This window comes from Rhinatrema bivittatum, chromosome 17, assembly GCF_901001135.1.
Source record: "Rhinatrema bivittatum chromosome 17, aRhiBiv1.1, whole genome shotgun sequence".
NCBI lineage: Eukaryota > Metazoa > Chordata > Amphibia > Gymnophiona > Rhinatrematidae > Rhinatrema > Rhinatrema bivittatum.
Window position 1 is genome coordinate 19,610,574 of NC_042631.1, and position 12,534 is coordinate 19,623,107.

At 38.0% G+C, this 12,534-nt stretch overlaps 1 protein-coding gene across 5 annotated transcripts in view; it reads right to left on the reverse strand.

The window, feature by feature from the left end:
- The window catches only part of USP47 (ubiquitin specific peptidase 47), a 147,593-nt gene that overhangs the window by 91,516 nt on the left and 43,543 nt on the right, over window positions 1–12,534 (reverse strand). For 2 of the 5 annotated variants that reach the window (XM_029583054.1, XM_029583053.1), the window contains exons 2-4: window positions 7,608–7,667; window positions 1,562–1,765; window positions 416–529 (exon numbers count right to left, since the gene is read on the reverse strand). In XM_029583054.1, the coding sequence (XP_029438914.1) occupies window positions 416–529; window positions 1,562–1,765; window positions 7,608–7,667 (378 nt within the window). Of the gene's footprint in view, window positions 1–415; window positions 530–1,561; window positions 1,766–7,607; window positions 7,668–9,462; window positions 9,504–12,534 lie in introns of those variants that run through there. The other 3 variants (XM_029583058.1, XM_029583055.1, XM_029583057.1) reach the window with 2 other exon arrangements.

A 12,534-nucleotide genomic window follows, 5' to 3' on the forward strand; every position in this document is an offset into this window, starting at 1 on the left:
AGATATTCATGTCAAAATCAAGTTTATCTGCTAGACCATCAAATAAAAAGAATTTTAGAGGCACTCCAAATAAAAGGCCACAAATAAAAACCAGAAACGTTTGCTCTACCTTCTTAACTAAGTCTTGCTAGCAGACACATCCCATACTTTTATTATATGTTTGCCCAATTCTTTTCTTGGTCCCTTAATACCAGAAACACTGAATTTTACCTACTTTCTCATGCACAGGTAAGCACTAAGAAAGGAAACTTCAGAAAGGCTGGTTTTATGGTGATAGTAAAACTAGAGGCCCTTTATAGTTATTTTCCGTCTTCAGCAGTTTTAGGGGCTATGAAGGAGGCAGATAAACAAGCTGCCTTCAGGGAAAACACAAGCTAAACCAAACAAAACTTGAAAAATTGCAGTTCCTGCATACCGACATTAGCTGAGGTTGTTCGCCGTCTTTATCTGTCAAATGCAGAAAGTTTTTTTTCCCTGACTCAAAGCCAGTATCTAGAAGAGATTTGTTGCTCGTGTGATCCAATGGCGACTAGAAGAACAGAACACATTATTGTACAAAAATAGAATGAAAAAGATCACAATCTATGGGGTTCACAGGTTTTGTCACTATAAAGCAGTTCTGCATGAAATGATCTATGAAGTATATAATCTAAGTAGTAAAGAAAGATTTATCCAAGCTCGTGGCTGAATTGGTAATCCGGTCTTTTGATTCTCATGCCAATAAACAGCTATCAATTCAAGATTTCTGGCAGCACTCAAAAAAAAAAAATGCAAGCTTTGGGCAATTGCTGAAACTTTCAAGCTAGCAGTTCAACAATCCATAGCTAATCTTTAACAAGACCACTCCCTATCTTGATCAAACAAGTGGTTCTCTTCACAGAATGATAGTAGAAGAAGGGGGGTGGGGGTCAGAAAGGTATCACAATTACATTTTTTTTTTTGTTATAAGTGCTGAAGCTTTGGTAGTAGCCAAGATTCATAACTTATTCTGCCTAAAAAAAAACAAACCACCCTTTGAGGATTTCCTGAAATCAAAACATTGATCTTAATCTACCCCCTTACGCCATGTGTCTACTTCCTGGATGCATCAAATCCGTCAATACATTTCTATGGTTTAAACCCACTGTGATTGCAAAGGCAACACACGCTGCAGCATGAAAAAAAGGCTCTGACAGATTAACAGGTAATCGTGCTGATGTCCAGGCTCTGACTTCTTTAACTCCATGGGTTCCCATTATTATTTTTTTTATTCAATGTCTATGAGACCTTGGGGACAACTAGCAGCATTTTGAGCCGCCTCGACTTCCTCACATGTTACTTGGAGATGCCAAGCTCTGTCAATATTGTGCCACATGTTTATTTGCTAGTTTTGGGTTTGTCTGTCCCGGGAGACCTACGAGTATTTCACTTTTACAAAACTGCTAATTAAATAATCGTGTTGCTTGGCACCTATTACATTGACTGATTCAAAGTCTAAGGGTACCTGTGCGTCTTTGCGCTACACTTGATACATTGGGGTTAAAAAAAAAAAAAAAAAAGAAAAGTGACATGAAAACATTACCGTATCAGCGGCGTTGACACTGCTGGCCCACACCAGATCAAAAGTTCCATTAACATAGCCAGCTTTGCTGGCCACATCCTCAAATAGCCGTCTCACTGAAGTTGAAACCGGTAGGTTTAACGTGATACGTTCATTCACCGTTTTGTAATTTGTAGTATCTTGTATTATACACAGCGCTCGCAGTTCATCAGCAGCATTTTCTATCTAAAGCACAAAAAAAGTTAAAAAAAAAAATATGGAAACCCAAGCATGACGTTTCAAACCATTTTCTTTAAATGGTAAGATATTTTCACACAATATGCAAGTTTATAAAATAAAAGCATATGCTATGAAGTTTTCTTTTGTACTTTTTCTTCCATAAAAATGAATACATGTCACCTGGACGTAAGACATTTTACTATTTCTTTTTCTGAAATTGAATTGCTGTCAAAGAGGCAAAATAGGAATTTTCCTTACCATCAATACCTTTTTAATACTTATCGGTCTTTGGTCCTATGGGCAATTCTGCAGGTGAAGTGTACTTGATATCAGCCACAAAGCCCAGAAGCTGAATCAGTCTGTTTTGCCCTGTTCTACTACAGTGGTCTTTCCTACCTAGTTTGTGCACATCGAGGGAATTCAGGATCACAATTGGACATCTCAATAGTGTTCTCTATTACTGTATAGTAACAGTAGGTGACGGCAGAAAAAGACCAATTGGTCTATCCAGTCTGCCCACTTATTCCTGTCTACACTGCTAGGATACACAACTGTAAAAGCATGTCTCCTTGTAGGATATCATACAGTCAGGTTTTGTTTTTCCTAATATAGAAACACAAACATGACAGCAGAAGATGACCATATGGCCTATCTAGTTAGCCCATTCTCACAACTGTCCAGCTCTACAAGCCCTTCCACTCCTATTAGCCTGTATACCATACAGACCAACAACAGATCCTGTAAAGGCAAGCAGCACACCTAAAACATTCATGTAAGAGGCTACCTTAAAGTGGAACAAGATTTAATAGCATGGAAAAATATCCAATTCTAGTAAACTCTCTAGACGTCATGATCTGTGGGGTAGAACATAACAGCTCACATGGCATTCACTGAAGTTTGAAGAACTTCTTTCCCAAATGCCAAAATTAGCTGATGCCCACTCAACCTCTTCAATACTAGTAAGTACAATATAAACGGATCCACACACTATTCTTTGCATTTCTTCCAAAGAAGCACAATCCTCCAAATATGGAAGAGAGGCTAGATATGTGTGCTTGAAGAAAGTCACAGATCAAATGTCCCTTTTATATATGACTGTGAACATAAGAACATACCATACTGGGTCAGACCAAAGGTCCATCAAGCCCAGCATCCTGTTTCCAACAGTGGCCAATCCAGGTTACAAGAACCTGGCAATTACCCAAAAACTAAGTCGATCCCATGCAACTGATGCCAGTAATAAGCAGTGACTATTCGCTAAGTCAACTTAATTAATAGCAGGTAATGGACTTCTCCTCCAATAACTTATCCAATTCTTTTTTAAACCCAGCTACACTAACTGCACTAACTACATCCCCTGGAAACAAATTCCAGAGTTTAATTGTGCGTTGAGTGAAAAAGAACTTTCTCCGATTACCATTATTGTTGCAATTTTAATATTTATCCTGCTATTGTGAAATTACTATATGTATTGTTTCTTAAATGTTTTGTTATACAGTATTTACTTTATTTGTATGTGAACTGTTTTGAGCATAGAATTTACAGAAGAATAGAATATAAATATTTCTTAAAATGAATACAAGCCAAATAATTATTCAGATTTTCTGAGGAATGTAATATATTTATATTTAAAAGTTTTTATATTCCGCTTATATTGGACAACTTATGCTAAGCGGAGTACATCATTTACCTAAATAGTAATAAGACTAAAACAAGACAAAACAATTGTCTTTTACAGGCAATTTTAGTGCCCTCTTAAGGGAAAAACCATTCCTTAGTTATTGTGAAAACAAAAATATACATTGGGAACAAAACTCGGGAGAAGTCTTACTAGCACTTGGACTGGGGAAAAAAAAAAGTAGAATAAGGTGATGCCACAGATTCTGTATGTTCCTGTGGAAGGACAGAGCTTTCAATTTTCTTTTCTGTCCAAGTGAGCTGCAATCAAAAGTACTCTCTTAATGGTTACAAAACAAAGAAAAAGTTGAACACATGGTTTTAAAAAGAAGCTTCGCAACTGTACCCCACAGAAAATTCAGACTCCAAGAAAACAGCCTGAAAATTTGCGTCCCTCAAAATTCCCACCAATCCAGGTTGCAGGTAACCCAGTAGGATCCCAAAGAACAAGCGCACTCCTTCTTGCTCATAAGCAGAGGTAAATAATGACTTGCCAAAGACTACATAGCTAATAGTTGTTTGAACATTCAAGAACCTTTATGAAACATTACAAAGATTTACAAATTTCAAAAGCATTTTTTGGTATGTGATGATTATGCTAAAAAATGTTGCCCCTCTCCTTTCTGAAATACAGCCATGAACATATTTTTTCACTTTAATTAGAAGTAGTTAATGGATTTTGACAAGAGAAATCTGTCTGAAGTTTGACCTGAAGGTCCCCTTTTGTATCTACTTTCACTTCAATAGAACATTTCATTATAGGAGGGTCAGAATTTTAAGTAATGGCAGGCAAGGGAGATTATGTTATGATTTTTAAGATTGTACCCTGCCTTGATGGTTTCCCGAAAGACAAGTAATCTTTCAGATGCCCAATATCAACATATCCCAGCATCCCACTTTAATCATTGGGAAGCTACTTTAGCAAGCCAAGGAAACGTGTGAATGGTTGTAATTTGTAAAGAGGGGTATTCTTTGTTTAATTTTCATCCACTATTTATCCTTTATGTATTCTATGTTAGTGAATGTTTTTAACTTTGTTCGTATTCTGCTTTAGACTGGTTAAGCACCAGGAAAGGCAGAGAAGAAACACCAAATTAAGTTGTTAAACTGCTTTAGAAAAAAGGAATAACTCCATTCTCGTTTTTCCTTCTTTAAGCTCTCTCCCCAGAAGGCACCAGGAACTCTTGCAGGCCCGAGAGCTGGAGGGATGCCTCCTCAGACGATCACTCAGTACCACTGCTAGAGGATATCACAGGAGCAACAACTACCTTTCCTGTCTGTCCCTCTCTCCTCCAACCCCCTCTAGGATCAAGCACATCACCTCTGAATGCATCCAAACCTAACAGACCATAATGGACAGTGTTTTGAACCAAAGTCTGCTGTGTTGCAACATCATGGTATTTACTATGGGGTTGGACCAATGTAATATCAGGGTGCAATTATATTTAGAAACTTAGGAGTCAGTCAAAAATCTTTATGAGCCAAGAAAAATTATTTTCTTCTCACAGTTTTACTCTTTTTTTTGTTGTTGTTGTGGTTGGTATATTGGTTATTTTGTGTGGCTTTTTTTTTTTTGTTTTTGCTTCTTTTCCTTTATTTTCAGCGTTTCTGAATTCTAGGTACCAGATGCTAAATTTTAGCTGCCCAGGAGGCTTGGCACCAGCCTTATTAAGATAATGTACCTCTAAATTTGTTTCACTGAAGCAAATGTGGAATCATTCACTTCAAATTAAATGAAAACTACCACTTTCTCAATCTGTAATCTGGCAGCAGCAAAGGTTTTAAGACTAATAAATGGTGCAGTTAACAGGAAAAAACGTTTTATTTAAGCAATGTACGGATAATATCCACAGTCATTTCTATATCAACCCATTGAAATAGTAGCATTTTACTATATACATATATATATTTTTTTTTAACTATTGTGCATTTCTGCTTCTTATCAATTGTTAAAAAAAAAAAAGGAACAGAATCAAAATGAAAAAATAAAGCACTGCAGTTCAAAACCTGTATACCTCAGCGAGTCAATGTAAGTCATCTATAAATAAAATCTCTTTCTCCAGGATAGCCAGATTGAATATTAAAGTTGCATACATTTTCGAAAATTGAAAAAAAAATTTAGTTTGATGGCAGTTATGTTATAGCTTTTTACAACTCACACATTCCTTCTCGTAGCATGCAAGGTCTCGTTTTGTTAAGATGCCTTTAATAACTGTTCATAAGTGCATGCGCTGTGAAGCTTTAAAAACAGTCAGCTAATATTTTACCATGTTCCATAGCGCCACTAATAAAACTGCTTTTTTGGGTCTATGACACTTTTTGTATTTTTTTCCAAAGAAACAGCAGTTCAAGCACAATACAAACTACCACATTAAGTATCAGACAAGCTGTTAAGAACTAAGAGATGTCAACTACTTGCATTTCTTATGGATTATTAGCCCTAAAAACTAATTACTAGAAATAATGCTCTTGTAAGAAAGGAAGACCTGAAAAACCATTCTTAACATAGAATCACTAAAAACTCACATAGAAATATGAGAAAAAGGACCAGTACATGGCAAAAAGTGCAGCATTCTGTAGTAAGGATGAAAATTGAGAAAGGAACAGAATGAACACACTTATTTCACTGTCAATCTTCTACTTTAACTTACAGATAAAAATATTCAAAAACAATTAAACCAAGAGCATCAATTGCTCTTCACAGGAACACATCCTCATTAAATAAAAGGATTTCATTGTTTTTCTTTAATCTTTTACTTATTTAGATTTTATATTCTACTTTTTGGCACTTCAAAGTGTACCGCAAAGCGGATTACAGTCAGGAACTACATTTATTTCCCTATCCCCACTGGACTTACAATCTAATTCTGTACCTGAGGCAACAGAGAGTAAAGTGACTTGCCCAAGGTCACAAGCAGCAACAGTGGGATTTGTACCCTGGTTTCCCTGCTCTAACCACTAGGCTGCTACTCCACTCCTTTTACTAAATTTTGCTTATACCATGTAACATACTATTTTCTTTTTTATACAGACAATAGCCCATCAAGGTGATAGCCCCACATATAACAAAACCAATCTCAATTCTTTTAACTTTCTCCACCTGCCTCCCCAAACCTTCCATCCCTCTCTCTCAGTCCCCCCAGTAGACCTCACTTTGTTCCGTTTTTCAAAACAACTACACACTTACATAAAAAGCTGATAGTCTATCCTTTAATCGCCATCAATTTTTCCATTTGACATACTCTCCATAATCTTTAATACAATGCAGGAAGATCTGGGGGTATAGTTTTCTTATCAACAAAAAAAGGGGGAAACTGATTCCAATTTTAAATTTTTGCCTATAGTGACGGTGTCATCAAGCCAGACGTTGTGATTTCACCCAAAATCCAACCGGACCTCTAATCATTCACCATCACTTTAAATTCTATATTTATTAATTAAACTAATTTTTGTAGATTTTTTTAAATTTTCAAATATATCATAAAAAATTCAGTCAAAAAGACTTTCAAAGAAACAAAGTTAGTAGAAAGCTCCACTCCATTGACAATGTGAAGAAAGTAGATCGATGAGCACTCTCTCAATACATAGTATAAACACAGCCCAACAACACGGCCGGTGTTTCACATAACAAGCTTCCTCAGGGGCATCTAAATAACATTCAGCACAGGAGTATTTGCCGATTCAAAATGGACACGAAGTCTCCAGGATTCTTCTGCTTTGCAAGGAGGAAAAGTTTTCTTCCAATGAGTAGCACTTTCACATTTGGCTGCTATCAAAATCTAGGTTATTAGTTTATTTTGCTTCAATGGGGCCTCCTTAACTGCTGCATTTAACAATTTTTTTTTTTTAATTTTATGACCAAATTTAGCAACACCATCGGGTTTTATTGATAATTTTTCATAAATGCAGAAATAATTAGCAACACCATCTAATATAGCAGTAAACTTAAGCCATGCCTTAGTGCTAGCTAAAATACAACCCACCAACAGATACTGAAATCTGACAAGACAAAACTTTATTTGCGCCACTAGTTATAAACAAAAAACTTAAAAACCCAAACCATGCACTGAGATCTGCAGTAAACTCAAGCTCATATTAATGGATTCACAAACCACACCATGCTGTTATTTTGTATCCTGGTTACCATTTCAAGGCAATTTATGTTGTCTACCTGTGAAAATTTCTTCTTCATTTCATCAAAGATACTTTGTCTGCAACTCCAAAACATACCCTGCACATATAAGAACATAAATACACATCACCACTGTTCTAAAGAAAGGGAAAATCTCTGGTTTAAGATGTCAGCCTCTCTCAGTCATTCAACCGTAAACGTTTTAGAACATTTATACCTGAAATTTCTGATCCCTGAATAAATAGTATATTCTTAAGTTATCCCAGAACAAACATCTGGTCCTTTTCTGCCGTCATTAGTATGTAAATAGTGTTTTCCGTAGATAGCAGGATGAATTAGCCATTATGTGGGTGACCTCATCCAGCTGCACCAGACTCATCTCTCTAAGTTAGTAGAGCTTTCAGCTCTAAGCTTATGTGAAGTGTCCATGTGGGCTTTGCCTTCTGACTTTCCTCAGTCTATATTAGAGCTAATTTAGCTATGTGGTTAACTCAGCAGGGAGGCGGGTGGATATTCCATGGTTAATTCATCCTGCTCTCTAAGGAAAACCCTTTTTATAGTAAGCAAACTTGCTTTTTCTGTCAATGAGCAAATTTAATTAGCCAGTACATGTGGGGAGTCCCAAGTGGAGGGTTGCGGTGAAGCATTTACTTAGTAAGCAACCTGGCTCTCACCATGGAGAGTGGCCAGATTTTGCAAACCTGCTTGTCCAAATTTACTGTCAGTCCTTGAGAGATTATTAAAATAGTAGTGAGACGTTTAGGTATGAACAAAGACCAAGTTGCAGCTTTACAGATATCTTCAATAGAACTTCTCGAAGATGAGCAACTGAAGCAGCCATGGCTCTCACTTGAGCCTACAAAATCTGTGACACAGTCCTGTTCAGATATAGCAGTGCTGAATGCCCTTAGTCGGCCAGTTAAAGTATGCTTGGCGACCACTACTCCTAGTCCGTTGGGGTCATACGAGACTGTCTCCTGGTGGCTCCTCCCTTCTCTTCCTTCCCCACTGGAGAAAAGGAGAAAGCCACTATGCCTGCTCTGCGCATATGCCAAAGGCCCACAGCACAGTCAATAATATTTGCATTTTCTGCCTAACTTATGTTTTCAGTTAGGGTTCAAACAGTGCGCACCATGGAGGTAATTTTCATAAAGTCTTTATGCAAGTAAATGGGTTTTAGAAAATTGTTTAATGCACGTTACATTTACACACACAACTACTTTGCAAATTACCTCCTACCTGTATTTAGTTTGCGCTGCTAACTGCCTGAAATGTATGAGCAGAGGAGAATGGATTGATATAAGCTGCTTAGGACTTTCGATAATTAGGCACAGGCATTTTAAATAAATAAAAATAAATCAATCTATTAGATATGCCTTTTTATTTTCCACATTTACTTGAGGCTTAAATGCCACAGCATTGCACGAGCCTAGTTGGATACATTGGTGCGCATGAGTCGTCATGATGGAGTGCTGTGGAAAATTATTTTGCCCCTAAGGCAGATGATTGTTGAAACTCAGGACCATACTGACACTCTTGCAATTAGAGCCTGAAAATGTTGCTTTTTTCTTCTGTCAAGACACTGTGAAATCGCAAAGTATCTCTATGTATATAAAAGGCAGTTCATTAGATACAAAAACACGCCCCCCCCAATCACAAACATACTTGGTAGATGGAATAAAGCTACTAGCATTAGTCAAATCATACAACAAATATCAGCAATTAGCTTAAACATTTAAAACCTACCTCACATCCAGCTTAGCTAAAGCTGAGATCAAACACCTCCCCTAAATAAAAAAAAGTTTTAAAATGTCTCCTTTTGGAGAAAATCATGGAGCCGGTTCATAGCACTGGTCCTGTAACTGAAAGCAGCCTGTCTCATGAATCTGCTAACCTCAACGCAGGGGCCGACAGCACATCCAGCAGGTATTGTCCAGATCTTAAATTTCTCTCTGGCCAGTAGATTTTCTTTTGTCAGAATAGCATCTCACAACAAACAAAGGTACTAGAACAATACATGAGAAAATAATGCAAAATGTTCCGAAACAGTTGCAAGAAGTAATACCAAGTTAAAAACAGACTGGAGCACCTGAGCAGCAAGTTAACCATTAGTGTGTAAACTACCTTTAACTATATCAAGCTCAGGTAACCTGTATCCATGCTACCAACCATGTATAATAGGTCATACTAACCCTCTCAAGAATTATTCAAGGTGTAACCTCCAAGCCACCAAGTTTTATCAGCCCATAAACCAGCTATCATTCCCCTCCCCCCCAATTCAGACACCATATGCACCATATGCACCGTCCGTCCATACTTCTAACAAAACACACACACCCTCATCAACTCATACATGTATGCATGCAATCACACCAACTCCAGTTCTCCACCGAAATTCACACTAGCCAACAAGCATACATACAAAACTGTATACTTATAAGGATACTTACTCCTGCACACAATCATATGCAAGACTTATTAAATAGATAATTAGCAAGTGACACATGTGGGTACTTTTAGGTATGTACAACAGAGTAAATACAAGTCAACCAATTATTAAAAATGCTCTGATTACTGGACTATCAGAATACCACCCCAATTAGTAGAATACTCCAGAGCCAGAAGATTATTTTTCATTTCCAGCTGCAGTTGGTCATGGAAGATCTTCCACAATTCCACACACTGAGTAGACACTGGATGTTTTGCCTTGCCACAGATAGACTGCGGGAATCACATCACCTACCCACAGAATGCATTTGCATGCTATCACTAGCGCCAGGTGAGCAAACTTGGCTACATCATAAGAATGCGTTGCATTTTTTGGGAGTTCTCCCAATAAAGCTGTTTTCCCAGTTCGTGCTAACGGAATTCCAGTACTGCAGTGGATCACACGTAACACCATATCCCAGAAAGTAGCCAGCTAGGGCCATGTCAAAAATGACACAGCAAGGTGCCAGGCTTGGCTTGACACTTAACATACATGAAATGAGGTGACTCATCTTATGACGCTTAACGTCAATATAAGCATGGGAAATCAATTTGAATTTCTTCTCTCTCAGAGCTGAATCTTTTAAATATCGGTACACTCTTTTAAAGGAAAGTTTAATATTCTCGGGGTTGACCTCCACTCCCAGCAAGGAAATCCAATACATACTTAATGAGTCCAAATGTTGCACTTGAAGGCAAAGTTTGCATAATTTATGCCACTGTGAAATAGAATTTCATTTTGCCAGTGTATTCTGCAAATCTTGCAAGAAAAAGGATTCTGATGTGATAGACCCTTCCGACCAACACAGTTTGTTCAGATAATGTTGTGCCTGCAAGGAGGCAAAAAACTGTGAGGAAGAAAATCTGAAACAATCTCTGCACTGCTTCAAATGATAGGCAAGAGAAATTGCTCTCCTCGTATAAATCAGAGATCCAAGATAATCCCACACCTTGTGACAAAAAATGGAGGTGTATTCCACGCCAGGGATGAAGTCCTTGTTTCCGAGAAGGGGCATAAGTAAAGACTGGCATGATTCCAGCCCCCATGTCTTTCGAAGCCAGCACCATTACAATACACAAGGTTTTAGTAAGAAATTGGCATTCCCCAACTTCAGTAACTGTTTATCAGTGGTGTGAATTAAGTACATAGGATTCCACGACTGGACCATATTATCAAGCATATCCTTTTCACAATATGCACATTTTCCTGAAATCCACTCGCCTGAGGAGCGGAAAGGACATGCCACATTAGTAATATCTGAGTTCAGGGAAGTCTCCCTCCAACCTCTCTTCCACCCCATTAATTTAGTGCAGTCAATCCTTGCTCTCCTCCCATTCCAAATAAAAGAGAGATAAGTGCGGATCTTAAGTCTCTTCAAAATCCCATCCAGGAAACCCGCAGGGAAGCACCTGCATTTTATACAAGATGTTTGGGAGAACCACCATCTTTCACAAGAGCACATCTCCCCAAAAAGGATAGTGGCAAGGAACTCCTTGAATGTAGCTGTGCCTGAGCACTTGTGAAAACATTTACAAAAGTTTAAAGCGTAGAGGCAAGATTCCACGGAATCCAAATTTCCCAGGTATTTAATTTTTTTGACTAGCTCATGTGAAGGAGAAGCAAGAGGGACCCACCCGTGACTCTGTGACAGCAGGACGTAGTGCAAGCGCTTTTGACTTGTTACAATTTATTTGTAACACAGCAACCTATTGAAATAGAGAATATATTCACTATCGCAGGTATACTCTCTTTCCAGCAGTCAAACAATAAAATATCATCAGCGAACATAGCCAGCTTTAACTGGTGCTCGCCAACGGATAGGCCATGAAAATCCTTCTCTTCCCTTAAACGTGTAGCTGATAGCTCAATCACTAAAATGAATAAAAGGGAGAGTGGGCACCCCTTTCTAACCCCACACTGAAGCCTAAATGAAGAGGATAACTCACCATTTAAGAGAACGCATACTAGGATTGCTATACATTGCCAGAAGCCATTGTAGCATGTTACCTGTAAATCCCCTATGAGGAAAGACTAAAGAGGTTAGGACTTTTCAGTTTGGAGAAGAGACGGCTGAGGGGGGATATGATAGAGGTGTTTAAAAGCATGAGAGGTCTAGAACGGGTAGATGTGAATCGGTTATTTACTCTTTCGGATAGTAGAAAGACTAGGGGGCACTCCATGAAGTGAGCATGGGGCACATTTAAAACTAATCGGAGAAAGTTCTTTTTCACTCAACACACAATTAAACTCTGGAATTTGTTGCCAGAGGATGTGGTTAGTGCAGTTAGTGTAGCTGTGTTTAAAAAAGGATTGGATAAGTTCTTGGAGGAGAAGTCCATTACCTGCTATTAAGTTGACTTAGAAAATAGCCACTGCTATTACTAGCAACGGTAACATGGAATAGACTTAGTTTTTGGGTACTTGCCAGGTTCTTATGGCCTGGATTGACCACTGTTGGAAACAGGATGCTGGGCTTGA